The sequence below is a fragment of the Trichoderma reesei genome (assembly GCF_000167675.1).
Source record: "Trichoderma reesei QM6a unplaced genomic scaffold TRIREscaffold_1, whole genome shotgun sequence".
Lineage (NCBI taxonomy): Eukaryota > Fungi > Ascomycota > Sordariomycetes > Hypocreales > Hypocreaceae > Trichoderma > Trichoderma reesei.
Window position 1 is genome coordinate 560,499 of NW_006711148.1, and position 23,142 is coordinate 583,640.

The 23,142-nt window shown below is 54.1% G+C and overlaps 3 protein-coding genes across 3 annotated transcripts; 1 reads left to right on the forward strand and 2 right to left on the reverse strand.

The window, feature by feature from the left end:
• Positions 1-3,769: 3,769 nt before the first annotated feature.
• On the reverse strand, positions 3,770-5,645 carry TRIREDRAFT_73654 (basic-leucine zipper domain-containing/DNA binding domain protein; the record flags this gene model as incomplete). Its single annotated transcript, XM_006961510.1, has 2 exons — positions 3,770-4,862; positions 4,924-5,645. 2 exons carry the CDS (start codon positions 5,643-5,645, stop codon positions 3,809-3,811), a joined length of 1,776 nt encoding a protein of 591 aa, XP_006961572.1. The 3' UTR covers positions 3,770-3,808.
• A 12,078-nt stretch (positions 5,646-17,723) lies between these two features.
• On the reverse strand, positions 17,724-18,683 carry TRIREDRAFT_54893 (uncharacterized protein; the record flags this gene model as incomplete). The annotated part of the gene is made up of 3 exons (XM_006961511.1): positions 17,724-18,270; positions 18,333-18,444; positions 18,506-18,683. 3 exons carry the CDS (start codon positions 18,681-18,683, stop codon positions 17,724-17,726), a joined length of 837 nt encoding a protein of 278 aa, XP_006961573.1.
• Positions 18,684-21,072: 2,389 nt separating this feature from the next.
• On the forward strand, positions 21,073-22,639 carry TRIREDRAFT_21152 (uncharacterized protein). The gene is made up of 2 exons (XM_006960908.1): positions 21,073-21,482; positions 21,556-22,639. Exons 1-2 carry the CDS (start codon positions 21,225-21,227, stop codon positions 22,519-22,521), a joined length of 1,224 nt encoding a protein of 407 aa, XP_006960970.1. The 5' UTR covers positions 21,073-21,224; the 3' UTR covers positions 22,522-22,639.
• Positions 22,640-23,142: the final 503 nt, after the last annotated feature.

The window sequence follows — 23,142 nt, forward strand, 5'->3', positions numbered from 1 at the left end:
TCGATAGGGCAAAGGCAACGGAGGAGAGTGAGCTGCAGCTGTAGCCCGGAGAATTGGAGCAAATGAGAGCGCCGGCCGGCTGGCCATGGTCCTCCCCCCTCTTCTCTCTCTCTCTCTCTCTCTTTCCCTCTCTGCGGGCGGCTCTTTTACCAGCTTTGCCCTAGCTGGGGGACCGGATCGTTGTTTTGATGCCTGACTTGCACATGTATCGTATCGTATCGTACAGACAGACGGGCCAGGTGGTCTGAACGCGCATGATACATACATGTACATGATGTACGTGTATGTACGAAGCAGGCGGGCATCCTTGTATGTACATGTATGTATGTGTTGTTCAGCTGTCGCCGTGAGACTGGGTGGGAGAGACAAGGTAAACAGAGGGAGCAACTCCTCCTCTTTTGCTGCTGCTGTTGTGGAGGCGGCCGTATATCGAGGCCTAGTACGGAGGAGCACAAAGTGGGCTGGGTGGGAGAAGTGCTGCAGAACCCTGCTTTCCCAATTGAATTTTTTCGCTCTCTTCTTCCTGCCGTTGCCCGTTTGTGCTTATCAATGGCCATTGGGCTTTGGGTATCAATCCGTGAGTCATTTATCACATTCGAGTCGGCGTGCTGGCTGTTGATTTTGCTGGCAACCACCTCTGTTAGTCCCGGGTAAGAGGCATCCTCAATGGTAGTTGGGAGGTGTCACGGAAGGGGGAGGAGCTGTAAGGGACAAGGGACGGCTTTCTGCCGTCACTGACATTGGCTCTCTGTCTGACGGTGGGTAAGAGTTCTCTGAAGGTGCATGCACGATGCATGTGTGGGTGTTTGTCTGTGTGTACATGTATGCGGCCATGCGTATATGCGTCTGTGGATGCTGCTTCCTTTTTCATGTGCTTCTCATGTACACGAGATGTGACTGACTGGTTTTTTGCACGCTGATTTGCCGCTCGAGGTAGGGTATCTCTCACAGCAGACGCACAAAACGAGAGATACCTGTTGACATTGTGTGCCTTGGCCTGTAGTACCTGTAACAGCAGAAGCGGCAGCAGTACCCCGATGTTGGGCGTCATCAAGCTGGGCGGTCCTCAAGCCACTTTCTTAGCTTCCAGCGCCATCAGGATCGGCCCGTTGGGGGGATGGTGTAGCGTAGCGATGTGTCAAAAATCGATGTCGTAAGGTCAAGCGTGGCCGCCGGCGTCGTGTCAACAGAGGAGCCAAAATCAGAGACCCGGAGCTAAATCAGAAACGGGAGCCAGAGCCAGCCCCAAACGTCCCCCGTCTTCCAGAAGCGTGGCATGAGCTGTGCGCGCGTGCGAAAAGAAAATCATGCCCTCTCCTTGGGCCGCCGTTGCGTGTGGTGTCTCTGGATCCAAAACCCCGAAGGTGGTGGCCGCTATGGAAGGGGATTGGTCGGCAGCTCGAGGCAGATGATCAGTTCTTGCAGATGGAACAAGGCAAAAAAGAGCGCGAGCCCGATGCGCCGGATTGCGCCTCGATGGGCTAAATGGGATTAATGGCGAATGAGGTTGAGGAGAGGGGAAAAGCAAGGGAGGGAGTGCAGAAACTGAAGCCGAACTAGGGATTCTCGATTTCTCGGTCATGTTTCTCGTGAGCGGATTCGCTCCTTCCCTTTGTCTGTCGAGTGATGAACCCCGTTCCCATCAGGCAGGTACGGACAAGGCATACTTTTGGCTTATCTCATCTTATCCGGTTCATCGTATTGAGGAAGCAGCGCTCGTCCATCTCCTCATCCTCCCACTTTCCAAATCGAGAGGTCAGCATGATGGGACTCGTAGCACTAAATCTCGTGATGGCATCATCCATCTTCTCTCACTGACCAAGTCTTTCATACTGGTTGTGTCACTGGCAAGGAACGAGGCACACACACGCACACACACAACACACACCTACACAGGCTAAGCACTACTACTAGGTAAGTAGTACTGGGTAGCAGACAAGCAGAGTACGAAGTACATAGTAGCAGTAGCAGCACCAGAACATCATTGCCAGTAATGACGTTCCCGTCCCGTCCACGTTCGGCATACCTTTCTGAAGCAGCAATGGTACATGTACATAGCTCTGCGGCCACAAGGCCGGGGATGCATGATGCATGGCCATGACCACCACACTTCTCCTTCCCGTGTCCCTCTACAACATCACTACTACTAGTAGTAGTACCAGAAATCCCAGGTCACCACCACATTTGCAACGCCAAGTCCAAGTCCAACCAAGACTAAACGAAAACAAGAGTAGGCAGGATAACCGCAATGCCTCGTTGGCGGTGTGATGTCAACCCAATGTCCCCCCCTCCTCTCAATGTCCAAGGCCAGCCTCGTCTGTGCATGTCTTCAAGATCGAAGATTTTCCCTTTGCATCACTTTACTTTCACGGCTCGTCTCACGACTCCGCTGCTTTTGTTTTTCTTTTTCCGTTTCAGGTCTCGGGTAGATCTGTGGTGGTGGCAGCAAGCAGCAGTAGTGGCATTTTCCAAGGCATAAGGCCACCTGTGGTGCGCTGGATGCGGGACGTAGCAAACCACTTTCACCACATGTTGTTCCCTAGGGAGATACCTTGCTCCTAGTGGTGAGCAAAGGGTAGGTCGCGGCCCGTCGAAGCATGCAGGTTTCGGGTTCCTAGCCCTGCTCTTGGACACACACTCTCTCACGGCCAATCGCAATTGCATCATGCAACTTGCAACTTACTGTAGGTAGGGAAGATTGCAGGAACAGGTCGGTTCAAGACAGTCATAGTCACGATAGAAGCAAGCAATACGTTGATGAATGTAAGCTGGATATTCGTCCATGGTCACATTGAAGAGGCTATCTGAAAAGAAATATGTCGTCAAAACCCAGAGGCCATCATGTGGCTGCTCGTTCCAAGTGGAAAAAAAAAGGCTATGTCCAATATGCCGCCCAAACAAAGGAAAGCCACCCAGAGATCTTTATTTCAGTCGCTGTGGTGGGTTCTCAAGAGAGTGTCGGGTAGATGAGCCCGTTCCAGGTGCTCAATCTCGTCGTCGTCGTTCAATCTGATTCCATTCTGTCATCATTCTGTATCGACATGCCTCGTAGAAACCATTTCTGTCGGTGCTAGGTATCATCCCGCACGCAGATTCCCAATATCCGAAAAGCTATGCCTCTCAAAAGTACAGGCATGCACGGGACTGGGGCCCGTAGCACGCCTTGCTTCTGCCTGTGTCCTATGTCGTTCGACCCACCAGCCGGAGGGATCCAAAGGAGAAAAGAGAAAAGGAAAAGAAAAAACACACAAGGAAAAGACAATGAAGAAGGGAAACGCTGAAAAATCCAAAAGCCATCCAAAAAATATAACAGTAGGAAAGTAAACACAAGGAAAAGTCAAAAGTCAAATCATATCAAAACAAAATCAATCGCCAAGATAAATCAACGCTTGCTCGCTCGCTAGATAGATCCGCAAAGAAATCGTAAGAGACTCCAAAGTAGATGGTTTTCATGAGAAAGCGGTGTGTCCAAAAAAAAAAAAAAAAAAAAAAAGAGACAAGTAAACCAAGAAGAGGGGTGGTGAATGCGTGAGCAGAAAATCTCCAATAATGTGCATGTGGAAGAGTCGCCCTGAGCGACTCAATAAGAGGGGCCAGCCGGTCAATTGCTGGAGGGGCTGTAAGAAAAGAAGAGTGAGAAGGAGCAGAAGTTTGTCGAGAAAAATGAGAATAGAAGCAAAGACAAAAGGTAGAGTGAGGAGAGGTTTGATCGTTGCATTACTGAAGCCGTTTTCTGAATCGTCATCGTGAGATTTCGTGTTTTGTTTTTTTTTATCCTGTCTTTCGCGGCGGGTCACTGAAAAGCCATTCATGACCTCGCTTCGTTGCATTGCTGCGCATTCTGGGCACTGTTGCACTCAACCACCATCCTGGCAAAGTTGCGGACAACATCGTGGGGGATCTGGTCCCAGAGGAGAGTGCGAGTGTAGACCTCCGCGGCACCTGACTGCTTGGCGACCTCCCGCAGCTCAGCAAGAGACTGAGCCAAGTTCTTGCGAGCCTTGCTGGGGATTCGGCCAGCGGTGTTCTGGAGGAAGTCGTGGTCGCTGACTCCGTTGTACTGGGCGGCAGAGAGGGAGAAGATCTGCTCGTTGGTCTGCTGCTGCGAGGGCTGCATCAGGCTGTCGCCGAGCTCCACAAGCATGGACGGCGCAACAACGCCGTCGGCAGCCATGCCGGCCATGGCGCTAGGGCTGATGGGCTGGCCCCAAGAAGCGCCGGAAGGCTGGGGGGCAATGGCGTGCATGCTGGGCGAGGGGCTGACGCCGGCGTCCTTGAGGACGTTGTCGAGAAGAGTCGCCGACGCAACGCGAACATCCTCGGACACGCGAGGGATGGAGGGCATCGAGCGGCTCGACAGGACAAAGGCGCCCACGAGGAAGAGCATGAAGAGCAGACCGCCCTGGGAGGAGCTCTTGTCGGATTCCGAGGTGAAGGGGTTGTTGTCCTTCTTGGGGGCCATGGCCATGGGCGGCTTGACCTCGTCGGTGAAGTCGTTGAGGAAGCCATTGTCCCAGGCGCCGGCCAGATCCATGGACTCGTCCATGTCGTCGTACGCGCCGGAGTAGCCGTTGGCGTTGGGGGGCAAGCTGCTCTCCAGGCGCTGGACATGGTCGGTCAGGACGCCCACCTTCTTCCTCAGCTCACCGGTCTCGATAGTGTGGGTGCGGATCATCTCGTCCTTCTCGAGGGTGAGGGTCTCGATGTAATCGACGCACTGCTGCTTCTCGAGCATGAGCTGCTCAACCTTGGCCTTGAGGCTGGCCAACTCCTCCTCCATGTCAGTGATGACAACGGTGAACTGCTTCTTCTCGTCTTCCAAGCGCTCAGTGTGCTGCTTCTTGCGCTGTCGAGAGTCGAGGCTACATTTTCAAAAGTCAGCTTCATTGTCTTGAATAGCAAAGATGAGCTTGTTTTACTTACGCAGCCTGGCGGTTTCGCAGCAGTCGCTTCTGTTGCTTGAGCTCCTTGATCTCCTGCTCATCCGTCGACTGAGAAATCAACTGGTCGATGTTGCTCAAGTTGCGCTCGGCGGGAATCTCGAAGCGAGCATTCTTCTTCCGGATGCCATCGCCACGGCGCAGATCATTGTGCGATCGGATGGAGGGGCTGCTAGGTCGCATCTTCTTGGAGGCAGACTGGCCGTCTTGCATGACCTGGCCGTCTGCCAAAGAAGCGAACATGTTGGCCGAGGGAGGGAAAGGAGTGGGCGCGTGGATGGTCTGCTGGAAGATGGAGGCGTTGGCGTCAAAGTCCGTCGCCATGCCGCCGAAGCGCTGGAAAGGCGTGGCCGTTCCGGAGCCTCCGTTCATAGGCCAAGGGTTGCCCGAGGAGATGAAGGGGTTGGCAGAGTTCTGCTCAAAGCGCATGTAGGGGTTTGTGCTGTGCGGCTCGAAGAAGGGGTTGTTGGAAGGCAGCGACTGCATGTCGACAGATTGCCAGTCCTCCGTCTTGGGGGAGAAGAGAGGCCCTCCGATGCCGAACGACTCTCGCCTGCCGTCCATGGGAGGAGAGAGTTCCAAGCCCGAGTCCATGCCGCTCTGATCAATGAGGTTGTCATCAAGACCATTGGTGTCCTCTGCCTTGAAGTACTTCTGTTCGTGGCTGGCATCCATGGCCAAAGGCGCTGAAGAGTAGTAATCCATGATGAGGATGTGTGTGACTGTGTGAGAGAGCCGACAAGGGCGAGAGGTGGGGATGAGACGACGCGGAAGTCGACGTCAAAGAAGCGAAGGAGACGGTTGACGACCCGAGCAAAAAACGAGAGAAACAAGAAATAACGAGGACAAGGAGGAAGAAGCGAAACAAAAGCAAGAATACACAAGTCGTAAGGTGCTGATACTGATAATCTCCAACGAACGCGGATGTTAGCGTATGGCGGGCTTTTATTGACTGCAGACGAGCAGTGATGATGTGAGGCGGGGCTGGTGAGGGAAAGAGGGAAAAAAAACCACAGAAACGCGAAGACGATAGTTCAAGACAGCGTTAAAGAGACGAGCGGAGGGGGCAGTCGTGAAACGCAGAGCAGATGCAGGTCATGAAGTCGTCAAGCAAGCAGCGTCTGTGGAAGGGCAGTGAAGGGCGGATGCAGAATGTGGGAAGCGGGAGGGAGGTCGAGGTGATATAAGACAGAGGCTGTGGTTGGGCCTGTAGTAGTTTTGTGTGGGAGTGACAGGGTACATCGAGCGACAGGGAACAGCGGTAGTGGCAGAAACGGAGCAGAGCGCTAAGAGAAAGCGCTGTGGGGGGGTGGTTTAATGGAGTGCGGGAGAGGGGACGGGACAAAGACAGGCCAGTGAGTGGTGGTGGATAAATGGGAAAAAGTACATGTAAATACCTAGGTAGAGAGATAGAGGGGGGATAGGGAAAAAATTGAGACACATGCTGGGTAGAGTGAGGTGCTAGGGGGAGACGGTGCACAGGCGAGCGAGAGCGCCTGGGCCAAAAATAAATCCGTCGACGATGTCGGGATAAGGTGAGAGAGGAACAAAGGCAGAGTGAAGGTAAGGCGCAGGCGATGGAACGAATGAGTCAGGAGAGGAGAGAAGGCATTGCGGTATCCATAGTCATCGAATCGAGACGCTGATGGACGCAATAACGGTGCTGCTGGGAAACGGGACAATGGTGATGACACAGGACGCTGGGCAAACGCTCGTCGGCCACAGGACCTCGGGGGACAGCAGCACAGGGGAGGGGCCAACGGTCGAGGGAAACAAGGAACGCCAGAGGCTGAGAGAGGGCTGACTCACTGAACTGAAATCGATTGGACCGAAGCGAACTGAAAGGCGGTTTCGTAGCACAGAGCTGATTCGAGGGGCGCGGCGCTGCTGGACAATGCTTCTCTGGCTCTCTGCTGCTGGCACAAGCAAGGCAGAAGGAGAAGAGGTTGAAAGGCGTTTGATGTTTGGGATGCGGAACGAGAGCAGCTTCGAGGAGGAGGGGATATCGATTATATGTATTCGCGGGGCGCGGAAGAGTACTCTTGGTGTCCAAGAGGTACCCCGAGACTCTGAGAGCCCTCTGCAGATACCCATAATGACAAGAGATACTTCTGGGTACACATCGCTATCGGCTAATCGATTGGGTCGATAGAGCCATCGAGCCCTGCTTCGAGATCCATCGCTTGAGCCGGACAAGCTGATGCTTGCATACAAGCGAATACCTGCCTCTACCTGCATGAGACGCAAGAGGCAGCAGCAAGTGGTACCACCAAGGTATGTCGACAAGGCCGCTATCGCCGCAGCTGTTATCGACACGGGGGCTGCGTATTCCAGCTGCGAGGTGGATGGGCTCTGCCAACCAGCGTGCGTCGATTGGGCTCGATGGGGCTGAGGGCTGTTGGGCTCCTGGGTGTAATGTGTGTAATAGGTACACGCTCCTCCAACCTTCGGGCTCCGATGTATGTACTCTGTAGGTAGTGCATGTGTAGTGCCTAGCAGTGTACATACCGGCAGGAATGGGGAGGCATCGAGGTCCCGACCTGGACGAGTCCTGTGTGTGCTCGCGCTTGTCCGATTGTCGTGATGTTACTGCTCCGTCGGTCGTAGCGCAGAGCTCCGTCATCGTCTCATCGGGCTCCAGATGGGTCCTGACACCCCGGCCCGGCCAGTAGCAGGGGTCCTTTGAGATTCGGCTTTTCCAGATTTTTATTTGTGATTTTTTTCCAGATTTCCTTTTCTTTGTTTCCCTTGCCATGACTCCATACTCGGGAGACCTCGCGCCCGTGCCGATGAGAGGCGATGATGACTAAAGTCGTACGCCCATTATCATGAGCCGAGTGCGTACGTACGACAACTCGACTGAGAGCCCCCCCCCCGTGTGCTCATATCTGGCTTGGTCGGTCGGTAGGCTTGTTGTGGGCATACATACCAGGATATGGAGTACATTGTACGCATGTACGCCGGAGGTAGGGTGTTAGTACGAAGTACCGTATGTGTTATGATGCAGTCCAAGTCATGTCGCTGTTTCGCCGTGCTTTGTCACCCTCTGTGTCGCTGTCGTACTCTGCTCACACCACATCGAGGCCGGGTTAATCCTGGTCCCGGCTCCCCCAAGCTCCATTCCCCTCTATCTCATGTGGCATTCGGGATGGGACTAGCAGGACATCTTATCCTGTACCCTAATCGACTGCGACCTCTGCTGGTACTGCCAGGGAGCGGTTGTTGTATGTACTTTGTAGGTAGGTAAGTAGTCATCGGCCTCGGCATTGTCATCGCCAACAAGAGTGACCATCCACACACTTGATCGACCCCGGGGGGGAAGATGTCTGTCTCTTGTGACTCGAAACAGCCTCTACCTGCCTCAGGTATGGCCTGGACATGGAGGGCCGTGTTTGCCGCTCATCTTCCTGGAGAGGATCATCCTGGCCCGAAGCGCGCGAGGCGCATTTCGTCGTCACCATGGCCAGTCAGTCAGTTGAGCAGCCGCTCAGCCCACGACGCCATCGTCAACCCATTAACCGCCAGGTTGGAAAAAATACACACAGAGGCATAGAAGGCAAACCACCCTGGAGTCGACTTTGGCTCGCCTGGGGCAGCACGGGTCCTGGAAGAATGAGCTCCCCTAAACCTTGGCACATGGCTGAATCTGTCAAAGCTCGGGAAGCGGGCCATGACGGGATACCATCCGCGGCGCCGGGAGGGCACAATGCCAAAGACGGAGAAGAGCAGACACTCCATGACAGAACCAGCTTCAAGAGCTGCCGAATGAGAAGCTGCGGGAGTGTGCTAGTCCTGCGCCGCCGAGCGAATAGATTGGCAGGTTGGCGTTGGGCATGAAAGCTGCCCAACTCGACGGCCTCTCAGACGACCCCCCTCTTTCCCCCTCCCCCTCTTCTCTCTCTCTCTCTCTCTTCAAGGAATGGGCTGCTGCCCAGCAGGGCAGAGAAGCACTGGACGGCGTTGCTCGCTCCCGCACAACCCGAACCATGGGTGGACGCCATACCCGCTACTTGTGACCACTGCTCCGTTGAGAGGCTCGGGACGGGCCAGTAGTGTGAGTTGCGCCGCTCAGGCGATGCCTCTGCTAGAGGGCGACGGTGCCAGACGCCTGCTGTTTTGGCGTGCGAAGGTGGTGGCCATTCAATCAGTCAAACCACTCAGCCAGCCGCTTGCCAGGGGAGCGTCGATAGGGAAGCTGGTCGCCAAAATGGCCTGTCACATTGATACTGCGGCCTTAATCCTGATTGCCGCCTGGCCGTCGTCGCGATGAGCCCTCGCGCCGCGTCAGGCTGTTCAAAGCCCCTTCGCCTTTCTCCGCGCTTCGTGCGAGAAACGCCAACCCGAACCCCCCTTCCTCTCCTGTCTCTTCTCTTCTCTTCCCTCCATCGGACCATCGTATCGTATCGGTATCCGCCATGGATTCCGTCACAGGATGGCCAGCAATCGATAGGCAGATACCGGGCTGCTGCCAGGGGGGGTGTCATGGTGTCCATCAGGCGCGCAGTTGTTTGGCCTGGGCCAACTCATGCCTCATGTGGTTGGATCTGTGACAGGAAAGAAAGCCCACCCGGAGAGAAGAGCAGAGGTGGGCTGACAAGGTACCTCTGCACCAAAGTTTGGCTGATGAGGTACGGGCACAGATGGGGAAGGGTGGGCGCCATCGGACAGTGGACCAGTAGCAGCTTGCCAGGGAGGCCAGCGCCGCGCAGCACCTGATCTGCTGATTACGTGATGCCGGTACTTTGCAGCCCACGCTGGTGTGCGGCCGTAACAAGTACCCAACTGCTCCAGCTGCGGCGGGTGCATGACTAAGGTAACCGCTAACCCGAGGACGCTGGACGACACTCGCATGGGTGCATGTGTGTACTTGGTGCTAGTAGTAGCAGCAGCAGCAGCAGCAGCAGCAGCAGCACAAGCACGAGCATGTATGTAGTATGTACGAGTAGGGAGCGCATGCTACCAATTTAGAACAGGACCACTCAAGAGAACGTCATCCACTTTGCCGTTTTGGCGCTGCCTCGCATGCTTTAGGCAAAGCAAGGCCGCCGCCAATGCAATGCAGCTCAGCAATCGCACGGGGACAACACGTCACGATAAGCACCATGACGCCTTAGTCATCACTTATCGATTATGCCCCGTCTTTCTCCGGGTCTTCATCCTCCATGTCTCCGTCATTCGTCTGCCTCCCAACCTCCCTCGCTGTCTGTCCTGCTCATCATCATCATGCGCCATGCTGCCTCTGCAGTGGACCGTGGCTGGTGTATGCCTGCCTGGCCTGCCTGCCTGCCTCTGTCTTGCCTCCAACAACGGGCATTGGCCTGTGTCTGGCCTGGCTCGCGACGCTGCAGCCATTCAGGCGCTGACCTGGCTGCTCCACTGTGCCATGGCCGCATATGAGGCGGCCATGGCCACGGTCCGCACGACAACTCTCACGCGTTCTCCGCTGCTGGGTGTGGTTGCGACTCTGCCCTCTCTTTGGCTGTACTCGTGCTGTACTTGACGCGTGCGCGCTCGCAGACTCTGTGCCATTAGGCATCGACACGGCACACTATTTGCTGACTGTTAGGCCCCTCGACCTGACGCATCGCCAGCCCTCCTGCGGATTGCCTCTCTCAGGAGCCGCCTTGCTCTCGCGGCACCAGGCGGTCTCTTCCGTTTGGACTGCGTCGGAGAAGCTGCTGTGGTTCTGTGGAAAGTCCCCTACAGCGGCCAATGAAGGGCTTCAAGCTTGTGCATTCGCTGACCAATGAAAGCTGCTTGCTTGACCGAATTTGACATTCAGAGCGCCTTGCGTCTTTGTGCGACTTCCCGAGAGCAGCAAGAGCAGCAGCTTGGCCCCGTCCGAACCAAATTTGTTGGTCAATTTGCAACCGCGGCGATGCGTCTTTCTGGGCCGCCTAGCCTCGATCAGGACTGAAGGCGAACGAGCTCCAGCCTGGATTGCCATCCGACCCCAATCTTATCCATTGGCCGTCTGCGGCTGTCCCAGGGAAAAGTTTCCTTGTGGTGCCAGAGAGATGCTGCATTTCTTGATGTCTCAGTCAAGGGTGATGGCATGATTGACGATTGCCACCTGGACCGGCTTCCTTGCGAGGACGACAGCCAAGCCCTCGTGATGCTCGCCCACGCCTCAGATATGCGGTCTTCTCGGCTCGAGACTCTGCAATCATGTCCAACCCTTCGCGTCGCTGCTTCTCTTGAGAGGTCTGGATCGCGGGGATCTACAGAGTGTCCGATATTCAGAGGACTTGACTGATCGGGGGACTGCTGCTGCGCCTCCTGTGGATACGTATGTACCACTGCCTGCGAATGGCTGCTTGGACGCTACTGTTTGTGTAAGGACAGGAAGAGGCCCCAGGTGCAAACAGGAAAGTATTACGAGAAATCAGGCTTGGCCCTCGTACCCAACCTGACAACTGATCTCTACAGTATGTACAGTAGCTGTGAAGAGGTGCGACAGACGCCCGGATGGCTCTCTTGTTTCTCACTAGCGTCGTTATCTCTGGAGGATGGGCGGTCTTTCGACTTCGGGAAGCGTCTCGACCAGCACCTACTGACACACAAAGACACCTATGTACCATTCTGTACTGCGGTTGGCTCGGATGGAGGGTTTTTCTCCCTCACCACTCCTGGTTTCTGGCCATACACAGTCCAGTAAGGAGCAGAAGGACGTATCCACGCCCGAGCCGTTTCCTACAACGGTACGGTGGCATCGAGGCAGCGCCCAACTATTGTCGACTGAAGGCTCCCACGCCGTTCACTTGTTCAATTGTCTCCGTTGATTGATTAATGACGACGGAACTCGTCGCCCTTGCATTGACGGACAGGCCATCGGTGCTCGTACTAGTAGTATCTCGTATGTTTGTAGGCGTGATGGGGTTGTCTGTGGTGGCCCCAACAGGTCACTTCTCGTCAACTCAGGGTCTTCAACCTACTGACTCGTGAACAGGCACATCGTGAGCCATTTTTTCTCAGTCTTCGTTTCTCCGGTGGAACGGCCGGCCAAGATATCGACAGGAAGCGTGCGAGGCAAGCGTTCTGAAGCCGTCGACTCCAGACACGGAGGGGATAGCGTGCATGCCGTCGAAGAGTAGACTCTCCGAATAGTGCGCTAAGAGTCCCAGCTGAACTGGGATTGTCGTGACGCTACGGATGTGCGGTCAGCATAACACGAATCCACCAGCGTCTGCTGATGGGGCGACTGCACGAAACGGCTGCAGTGTCTCTACCGTCTGCTGCTCCGTCGGCGGCTCCGTCTGCTGCTCCGTCTGCTGCTCCGTCTGCTGCTCCGTCTGCTAGGATTGCTCCGTATTGCTGCTACACAGCTGGAGACGGAGAGTGAGAGCGTGTTTTGCACAAGGTACGCTCCATCGTCAGTCATAGTATTGTGTCGAATGTTGTTACGTGAAGAGCGTACGATATAGTACTACCTACTAGGAGACGCTGCTTCAGTTGCCCGCATTGATTGATGTTCGTGCCTTGATAGCCAAGCACAAGACAAACCTCGATTCTGGTTCCGTTTGTTCTGGGCATAAGCATCAAAAGCGTGGGTTCCGTTCTGACAACAGCATCGACAACCAACCGCATGTTTGGTCCTCCAATCCCGTGCGAAGTCTATAAGCGAAACAGGTGGATGGGCCGCGATTGTGCTTGCGATTGCCTCTCCGATCAGATTCGGATCGATCGCTCCACAGGAAACGGCGATCAGACTGCAGAATCGATGCGAACGATATGCCCAGAGACCAAACATTTTTCACCAAGAGGATGATACGCATAGCAGCGCTTATGTACCTGCTCCATGCCATGAACGCCAGTAGCACAAGTGTAAGAGAGCCACCGAGACACAGAGGGTTCGATCAAGTCAAGCTAAAACATCTGCAGCCAGGGGCAGAGAGCAACAAGCGGGCGTCTCTTCCTCACAGGGCCGGTCATTGCCGTGCCGACGCAGAAGCACGACTTCCACGCTCGCTGTCCACATCACGGGAGAGAAGCGGAACCCCAGGCAAGTGAGTCACCGAACCGCCGTTCGCCGGAGAGCCCCGTCTCACCTGCGTGGAACGGTATCATGACCGGGGCGGAGCTGTTGCTCGTTACGGGGACCGGGTTCCCACGCTACCCTGGAGACACAAAGAAGACAGCGAGGAAACGTGCACGAGTATGAGAAAGGCTCGAGCATCATCGACAAGTCCCGTGAGCCACTTTCATCACCGCCTTGCTGTCTGTGTCCTGGCCTGCTGTGGAGAACCATCAGCAACTCTGAAACATGCCTGCACGAGCTCTGAACAAGGATGACAAGCGTGCGAGCTAAATCGACGGCGGTGAATCGAAGTCGACGGATCTTGATGGAGACTCGACGGCCAACTCTTCCAATCACGAACTCTGCAGATATTAAATCACGACGCGGAAGATTATGAGAAGCTTCTTTCCCCGACCAAGAATGACGGACATTTCCAAACAGATGCCGCGCGTGTCATGGATAGCTGCTGCCCGTGTCAAGCAAACGCACGACGCTTGTCGTACGAGCGCCAATGTCTCGCGAGGAGCGAGTCGGTGTAGTTGAGCGCCGAGAGGGAGGAGAAAGCCGGCAAGCAGCGCACTTCCGATGGTACATACTACATCCACACATGGACGCATGTGACAACGGAAGCAGATCTTCCTGGCATACGAGCACAGACTGGCATACTATCAATGTTTCACCCGCCGTCTTTCAGTCGACGCGGTCCTACGAATCACAAGCAAACGGAAGCCTGTTTGCATGGGGACCATGCTCCGGGGGGGAGGGCACGAAGCGCACTCGATGTCTTTGAAAGAACAGAAGCGAGCGCTATTGAGCACGGCCTGCGAGCACTTGACTGCGAGCAAATCCTAGCAATCCTGAGGCTCCAATCCTGGCTTGGCCCAGTCTCGCTCACAGGAGGCTGCATGCTTCTGCTGCAGGCATGCAACGGGAAGCTGGGGTTAGATCGCAACCAGGCCAGCCTGTGGACGCCCGGTTATGCCCCCCTACCACGACGAAGAATGTGTCGACGGCTTTGTCTGATCCCATGGGGTTGACATGGGGAGGGGGATGAATTAGCCCTGCGTCTCTCTCACCCGACAGCGTCGAGATTGAGAGCCTCCATGACCCTGCCGCCTGTCTTTGGCCTTTTCGTTTGCCTGCACGCTCCGCAGAGACATCCGCGCGCATACGGAACGCATACATGTACTAGTATGTATGGAGGCAGCTTAGCATTTACGCCTGTATCCATAGGAACGACATGCTCCGTCCGAGCGCATGAATGGCATGAGCGTGTATTACTAGCAGCAAAGCCAGGCGGTTTTCTTCTGTCTTCTGCCGGAGAGGGTTCGGTACTCTTACGAAGGACGACTGCTGATCTTGGTATCGCCGGCACAACCGTCCGCTCCCGCCGTTGCCGGTGACTTTTCTTTTCTTTTCTTTTTTTTGTTTTTTCCCCCCTTGAAGACGTCTTGTGTTTACTGTATGATTCCACTTCCTGCTTGGAGTCTCCGGCATCACCCGCGCATTGAGCGCAGGCTTAGAGCCGATTACACTGGCGGTGAAGAGCTTCCCAAGCCCTTTTCAGCTCCGGGTGTGGTTCCCGAGTCTGGCGGGAGCTTACCTCTGTATGAGCCGCGGAAGGAGGACCAAGAGTTGAGAAATTTTAGTATGTGACCGGCTCTGGCGTTTTAGGTAGGGCAGGGATATTTTTCTCATATTTTTTCTTCATTTTTTTTTTCTTTTTCTTTTGTTCGATAGTCGCCGCGAGGCGAAAGGGTAAGTGCTTCATCGGCGATACCAGGGAGTAAACCCGCCCTCACCTCACCTGGACACATGCAACAACTCCTTTGGTAGTGATTAGCCGGACAGCCCGCAAATCGAGAAGAGCACAAGACTGGCATCTTTATCTATTTATGGCAAAAGGGAAGGCGATGCTGCCGGCTCACCTGAAACTGCTCGACGGGATGGACGGGCTTCTTCTTCTGGACGGAAGCAAAGGGGGGAAAGGGGAGGGGCTTTACATAGTGGCGAGATGTATTATTTCGTCGAATGAGAGAGAGAGAGAGAGAGTTTGAGGTGGAGGAGAGGCTGATGGTCCCTTGTTGATGATTTGACGATGGATGACGATGGATGGGCTTACATGTGCATTCCCTTCCTCTCCGGCGACTGGGGCGAGTTGCAGCAACTGGGGATCACCGAGGGCATGCAGCAGCGGCTTTTGGGATCTCCACTCTGTTGGTCGAGGACTGCTTCGAGGTGGATTTGACATTAGTAGTATGGGTGTTGATGCTTGATATGTTGTATGATGCCATGATGCTAATGCAATGGCTAGGGTTTGATGCCCTTTCCCTGACAGGGTACTCGACTCACGACAAGCTCTCAAACATGAACAACAGCCAGCAGAAGAGGTACAGTATCAGTGTGCGTATCCTCATGCGTAGTCCCCGGCTGAGGTTGACAAGAAACCAAGTGGTGTGCCAATGCTCGAGCCGACAGCTCCAGGGATCACAGTCCATTGAATGCACGTCCGCGAATAGCTCCATGTACGATGGCACACTTTTTTTTCTGTTTCTGTTTTTTTCCCCCTTCATGTGAGGAGACCAGACCGGCGGCTTACAGTACTAGTAGTCGGGTATGCAGTGACTGGGGGGTTGGGTTAAGAGACGGAGGACCTTCCTCTCCTCCTGTTAGAATCGCCACTTTGGGAGTGTGGTGGACTTTGGACGGAGTGCCTCCCTCCCTCCCTCTCCCCCCGCGGCCTTGCAGGGCCAAGCTGCATGCCGATGTATGAACCCTGTCTTTTTTTCGTTTTCCTCTGTCTGTCTCTCTCTCTCTCTCTCCATGTGTGTGTGTGTGTGTGTCTGTGAAATTCAGCCTGTGCGATGTCTGTATGGGGTATGGAGGAGTCTGGGCTGAGCTGGGCTGGGCTGGTAGTGTGATTTCTGGGTGAGGATGATAGGATGAGAGTCAATGGATGGGCGCATGAGACGCGGATCAAGGCTACTATGGGAGGTCATTCACTGGATCATCACGGCCGTATCATGTTTTTGAACCACATGGGAAAAAAAAAGAAGGGTCTTTTCTCTCTCTCCCGTGTATGTATGGATGGATATCCGGGGGGGGGGGGAGGGGCGATTCAGATTGGTCTTTTTTTTTTTTTTTTCTCTCTTCTGCTCCCTCTGTTTTGCCACTGTGATCGGCCTGTGGGCGAGGTATAAATGGAAGCGATTGGTTGGTTGAAGGTACATGTACTGTGGCAGCAGATGCAAGGTAAGGGCTCTTTCTGCATGGCTAGGTCTGTTTTGGAATGGGGGGTTGATTGATGGTCTGGATGACTTGAGTCAGTATTGTTGAGGGTATGCGAGAGAGAAGTCATGTATTGCAGGTTTGAGGACTTGGTCTGTCATGTTGGTTCTGAGATGTGAGTTTTTCTGTGAGAAAGGGGACTCAGGGGTAATAGCATTGGGTGAACCTGAGAGTGTAGAACGGGAGCAGGAATAGACGGAGAAAGAGGGTAGTAGTAGAAAGATTGACTGTGTTAAGAAAGGTGTTTTTGACGGAAAGGGGGCCATGATGAGAGACGATGTATTATGTCGTGTCATGTTCATGTCGCAGTAATTGGAGTTGATGATGCATTGTCTACACATACCACTAGATGCTTCTTTATCTACAACAAGAAGAAGCATGATTCAGATCAGAGGAGGAAGATAATCGTGATATCGGGTAATTTGCGAAGGAATAAAGGGCGTGATGACTCCAAATCATTTCCAGGATAGATATCTTGCAAACTCTGCCTTTCAACTCGCCCGATATATGATATGAACTCCTCCACGAGCTTCAAATCAAGAACCGGTTGGCCAACTGTAAAAGCCTGTGTTTCAAGGCTTTCTTGACTGTGATGAAGGCATCCACTCAAAGCCCGTTGAATGTCGACTTTACCTCTCAAGATACCAACGTCCTCACAGACGAAAATCGTGATCCTTCGTCGAAGACATGTAACAGTCAATGTTCTGGCTCTGTCTCCCTGTGTCTCATATACGTGAACCGTCAACAGGACCGCCTTTCAAGTCTCTTTCCACAAAGTCCGGCCAAAGAAGCTGCCAAGAAGGTCAGAGAACAAAAGACTTCAGGCTCTGCAGAAGATTATCATCCATCTCTTCAAGCCCTACCGGTGCTCGTGCCTTCTGTTATACATCAAGATTCATTTGCTCAGAAAGAAATATCCCTTTGAAAAGGCATAAGAAGGACATGGCTTTCTCTTATGCTTCCAGGAAAACTTGGCTGGGAGTCACCCACAATGACACCTCCTCAGCAGGCGATCTCACATGTTATATGTGCCTTTCCCAAAGATCTCTGTATCCCTCCAGAGGGAGGAGAAAACTGGAAACATTACATGTCAGCGGTCTGGGGAAATGGCCTCATTAGAATGGATAGCACTTCATCATAGCATCGAAGAGCAAACTCAAATCTCAAGATATTGTCCAATGCCGGTATTAACCAAGTTGCCTACGGATCAAGTCAATTGACTTTTCTGTAAGGTTACAATATAAACTCCAACCGGTCGCGACTGCGATGCCGCTGTCACAATAGATGCTTGATATCATTTGCAATATGCGGACTGTTTATTTCAACGCTCATGTGCCATCATTGTGTGACTGTATGCATCAAGGGACACAAAGCCTTCTTTTCTATGCTCTTCCCATCACGACACCTGTACCCCAAATCAAAACAGCAAACCCATTCCTCTTCAGAATCGCAAGCCGTGTATGTCTCAAGGCCACGCTCTACTGAGTAACGCCTGCAAGCTGAATCAACCGCTCACCAGCTCGAATGCTGGCATACTCGTAGACCTTGGACTCGGGCGGGAACGTCCCGTTGGCCGCCCAGAGATCAATCAGCGGCTGCATGGGCTCCAGCTCCTGCTTGCCCAGCATGTCGAGCGCCGTGGCCGTGAGCAAAAAGTGGGAGAAGCAGCTGTTGAGCTGCTTCTCCAGGTTGAGGTGGTAGTAGGGCTCGACAAAGTGCGCCCAGTAGAGGTGGGCGTAGACGCGGAACATCTGACGGAAGATCATCTGGCAGATGTCGATGAACTTTTCGGGGAAGCCCGACCGCTTGCCGACCCAGTCGGGCTCGCCCGGGTTGGTGAGCTGGGAGAGGGGCGTCGACGAGATGGCGGGATTGTGGGAGTAGGAGACGCCGGCGGGGTCTGTTGGGAAGATGGCGGTGTCGTCGATTTTGCCGGTGATCCATCGCTGCATGAGCGTCATGTACTCGTGAGCCGGCAGCTCAACTGGCTCACGACGGCTGTTAAGCCATGTAAAGGAGTGGTTGCTGTGGGCTGGTGTGTGAGCAAGACGAAACCGCCGGTGAGAAGGAGAACTGGTGTTACTTACGCTCCTGCGGACATTCGAGGGCAAGTTGTGGGATTGCATATGGTGTTGCCAGTCTCCTCCTTTGCGTGGACAACCTGGACAAAGTTCCAGAGGTTGCGATAATGCTCGACAACTAGGGCATGTTGGTCAACATGGGTTGATGATGAGCGAAAGCCTTGTTCAAGCAGACCAACCTTGATGAGCAATCCACTCTCCCTGCTCAACCGTCTTTGGCCGAGCACTGAGCGTCATGAAGTTTCCCTTGACAATGTGCTTTGCGCAGTTGGAGTTGAGCCACAGCGGAAGCGGCCGCGGCAGGTGGTAGGAGTTGATGATATCATCGCCGCTTGGTCCAGCGCCGGAATCAGCCATGCTGGCGGGCTGAGCAGGAGAAGTTGGGATGGGAAAGGAGGCAGATCTCGGAGGCGCGGCGCCTGGAGGTGACTTTGGAGATGAGATGGCGTCCGAGGCAGACTGCGGCAAGGGGGGCTGGGCGTATTGTGATGGGGATGGGCTTTTGGGCCCGCCTCGGAGACGAGCGTTGCTGAGAGAGTGTTAGTGGAAGGGTAATAGAGACGCTGAAATCACAAGATAAAGCCACGAGAGTCGTGATGTCTTGTTAGGCGATGGTACCTAGTTGGTATGAGTGGTGAGAGCAGCGGGGTGAAGATGAGGTTGAAGATGGAGGTGAAGATGAAGATTGAGATGAGATGGAAGAGACAGCACGGGGTTGCCCGAGCGGTTTAGCGGGTCAAGCGAGGCTTAGGCTGGGGATGGGTGCCGAAGCATGCAGGGAAGCAAAGGCCTGCCTTTTATGAGTGGTGGTAGTAGTGGTAGTGGTAGAAGTGGTAGATGTGGTAGAAGTAGTAGTAGTAGTAGTAGTAGTGGAAGTAGTTGTTGTTGTTGCTGTTGTTGTTGTAGGGGCAAAGGCGAGGAGGCGGGAGGATAGGGGTAACGAAAGAGGAAATGGGCATGGATCAGTAGTATCAAGGGTGGGGATGGCTGCGTTTTGTAAACGTATATAAGAGGCTCCCTGGACGTGGCGATTCCGGGTCTACCAGATTGATAATAATACATAGCAGCTGTCGTGATATTGCCATCGATTGCCACTTGGCCGCGAATGGGACTGAGAGCTGTTTGTTTGTTTGTTTGTTTGTATATTCCCTCTTTTCAATGGCCCAGACGATGAAGATGACGATGATGGGCTAACAAATAGATATCTGTTGGAGGTGTCCATACCTACCTAGATATCGATAGTGCCCAAAAGTGGCCCCTGGAGCCTCTTTGTCTGGGGCAGTCGCAGCCCGACTATCTCAAAGCCATTGAGCGGATCTGAAGAGAGAGTAAAAGAGAGGGCAGGTGATGATAATGATTTCCACAGAAACAATTCACCGAAGAACTTGAGGAGATGATCTAATGCCACGGATGGTGAAGAAGTTCCGACATCTTTGACGTCCTGGACGCTGGACGCTGGAGGCTGGAGAAACACTTGCCCCTCACCGCTGGGAGACGGGCGCCGTTTCAGGACCCTCCCTTTCGCCTCACAGGGGCCTGATTAGGAGCATTGAATAAGATGAGGAATTGCAGCAACTTTGCTGTGATGCCGTGATTTTCATCAATGAGGAAAAGAATCAAGAAGCAGGAAGAGCACACATAAAACAATGGAAAGGAACATGTGCAAATAATGACAACCAGAAACTGCCACTTACATGCCGGAAAACAGGTTGGACATGGTAAGAAAAGGCGGGGGTGCAAAAGCGGCGGGATGCAGCGAAACTGAGGGGACCGCAGACGGGGCTTCCAGCCTTGTCACGGGATCGTAGAGCAGCGAGAGAGAGAGAGAGAGAGAGAGAGGAGAAAAAAAAATAGGGGTGCAGATGTGCAGACAGGGCTGATGGACAAGGGGAGTGGAGGGGGGCCTGCGATGCGATTGGGTGGATGGGCGATGTAGTGAGTTGTCTCTGCTGTTGTTTTTTGGTGACGAGATATCGAGGTGCTTTTTGGAAGAAGTTAAGAGTTGGTTGTAGGCAGTATGTATAGAGAGAGTACAGTTTAACAAGACAGACGCTCGGGACAAGTGAGCTGTTTTAAGACGGCCGGTTGTTGGTCCCCGAGAATGCTGGACTAGTAGTGGTAGTAGTAGTAGACTTTTAAGGTACGAGGAAAAGGGTCATCAGGAACGCAGATGGACGGGCGCCACACAAAAAGCATAACTGTGTTTGCGCTGGTTATTGGTTGAAACTGGTTCACACTGGTTGAAGCTGGTTGAAGCTGGTTGGAACTTGGTTGAATTGATCTTGGTTCGACTCGTCATTACCTGTACAGTGTAAGACTACTGTCTTGGTTGATACCTACCTAGGTAGGTAGTTCATGGAGGCAGCGGTGCTGTGTTCTATCAACCCAATCCATGGATTGAAAAGGCTCAAAATCTGACATTATCACAACTTGCCGTGTAGTATTCGTCTTCCTTGAACCAGTCTACCAAGAGACTCACACAGTGTCCTCCATGATCGGGTGCTTTGTTTCTATCAACATGACGAGTCTCGAGGCTAGTATTATTCGTCAGCCTTGCAGACAGTGCCAATGGATCAACACGAAGGTGCCTTATGTTTGTATGAGTACTAGTAGGTATGAGTAAGCGAGCTGAACAACTCAAGTTCGCCTGTGCGGCGGTGCAGCTCTCCAGCCACACCTTGAGCTGCTCGAATCGAGACCGCGCTCGTCCAACGTGCCTCGCGCAGCAGATTTCACAACCGCAAGCACTGTCGACAACCGAGAGAGATACCCCCCTAAATCTGCCCATCACTCATCCGCTTCCCGCCCTCCATTGGCCCTCTTGACGCTTTCTCCTCCCTCGCGCATAAGCCGTCTCCAGCATCCAGCTATAGGCATTCGCTGCTCCAGCACCGCGCCATGTCCGACTCGGAAGATCCCCTCGACGCCATCGACGAGGGCGGCGATGACCTCTTCGGCGACGAGGGAGACGAGGGAGATGCCTCGCCCCAGGCGCGCATCCTCGACGACGACGATCTCGCCTCAGATCCCGAGGCCTATGGCGAGGCCGAGCAGCGAGAATACGATGGCAGCCAGGCGCGACATGAAACCAAAGATAGAGTCGTCATGGCCGTCCAGGCCTATCGCCATCGCATCCCCAAGCCAACCGACGATGCGGTAAGCTTTCCAAAACGCGCCCAGGACGGAGCGCTCAAACACTTCCGGCATCACTTACTTACAAGGGCTCTAGCTGCGCGTGATGCGCGTTCCCAAATTCGTCAAGTTCCTGCCCGAGCCATACGACCCGGACACCTGGCAGCCCTCCCAGTTCGACCTCGAAAACGCAAGGGCAGAGCACCCCAAGCACGTGGTTCGGGTTCGCAGAGACCCCAGCACCAACGAGCTCAAGAGCAACACCAACATTTACCGGTGGAGCGACGGCTCCGTCACCATTGCTGTTGGAGGCGAGCACTACGAGATCCAGAAGAAGGCTCTGGCCCCCGCCCAGGGACAACCCTACGACGAACTCAAGGACGGCCATTACTACGCCGCGGCTGCCGAGCTGAGCAGCAATCTGCTCATGACGGTGGGACACTTGACGGAGCAGTACACAATCAGACCCAACAAGGCCGTCGGAGACGACGCCCTGTCTATCCTGGCAGAGAGAATGGCCATGGCCAGCAAGTCATCTACCGGCGGCGACATGATCATCAAGACGGTTATCGATCCCGAGCTACAGAAGAAGCAGGCCGAGCTGGCGGAAAAGGAGCGGATGAAGGCCCAGCGGAAGCGCGACAGTGCCGCGGCCAAGATGGACGGTGGCGTGGGACGTACCGGCCGGACCGGGCTGTCAATCGGCGGTCTGGAGGGCCCTCGCTCGGCCCGCAAGAGAGGAGCGCCCGGCGCTGCGCGACCCAAGAGACGGCGCCCAGAGTACGACTCTGACGACGACCTGCCCCAGGGCGTTGCGCGGCACGAAGAGTACGACCTCGATGACGGCTTCCTGGTGGGCAGTGACGAGGAGGAGATGGAGAGCGACGCCGAGGAGGAGGAAGAGGAAGACATTCTGGATGACGAGGACGACGCTCCTCGGCCCAAGCGACAGCGGACCAAGGAGCCGGAGGACGATGAGGATGCCGAGGGCGATGAGGTGGAGCCGGAAACACATGGCAGATCGGGCAGGCGGCGCAACGTGATTGACGACGACGATGATTAGTCCTCAAGAATCAGGGGTAATAGCTTTCTATGCATATCAACTAATTTATCAGGAAGTGTGAGATTAGAGCAACGGGAATACAAAAACGGGAGACACTGGGTTGTATCTTTTGATTGACATATAAACGGTTACTAAGACGACTGTGTATCATGCTTGACGTGTACGGTGAAACGGTGATTTGACGTTTCGTACGGCACAGGTGATGATGATTGATGACTGCTGTGGGCTAGCAAGAACGAAAAGTGAGAGAGTCGGACAATGAATGAGACAAGGCCATCTCAACGGTGGCGAGACGACGGCCCCAGCCAAAAGTGTTGAGTGCCTGGATGCTCCACTTGGGGGAAAGGAGAATGCCGTACATATATTGCTGTGATGGTTCTCAGAGACATCACATGATCGTTATCCCATCTATTGGCCATTGTCGAGAATCAATTTGGTGTAGGTAACTACGTAGGTATGTACTATGTAGTAGTGATAGGTCGTGCTGGGTGGGTGAATAACACACAGATAGTCCCTATCGAGATGCAGCATCATGCAGCGCCTATCGATAATGCCGCCCCTGCTTGTCAAACAAAAAGTCCAAGCCGAGGCCAAGGCTAGGCTACAAGTGGCGCCTGTGGC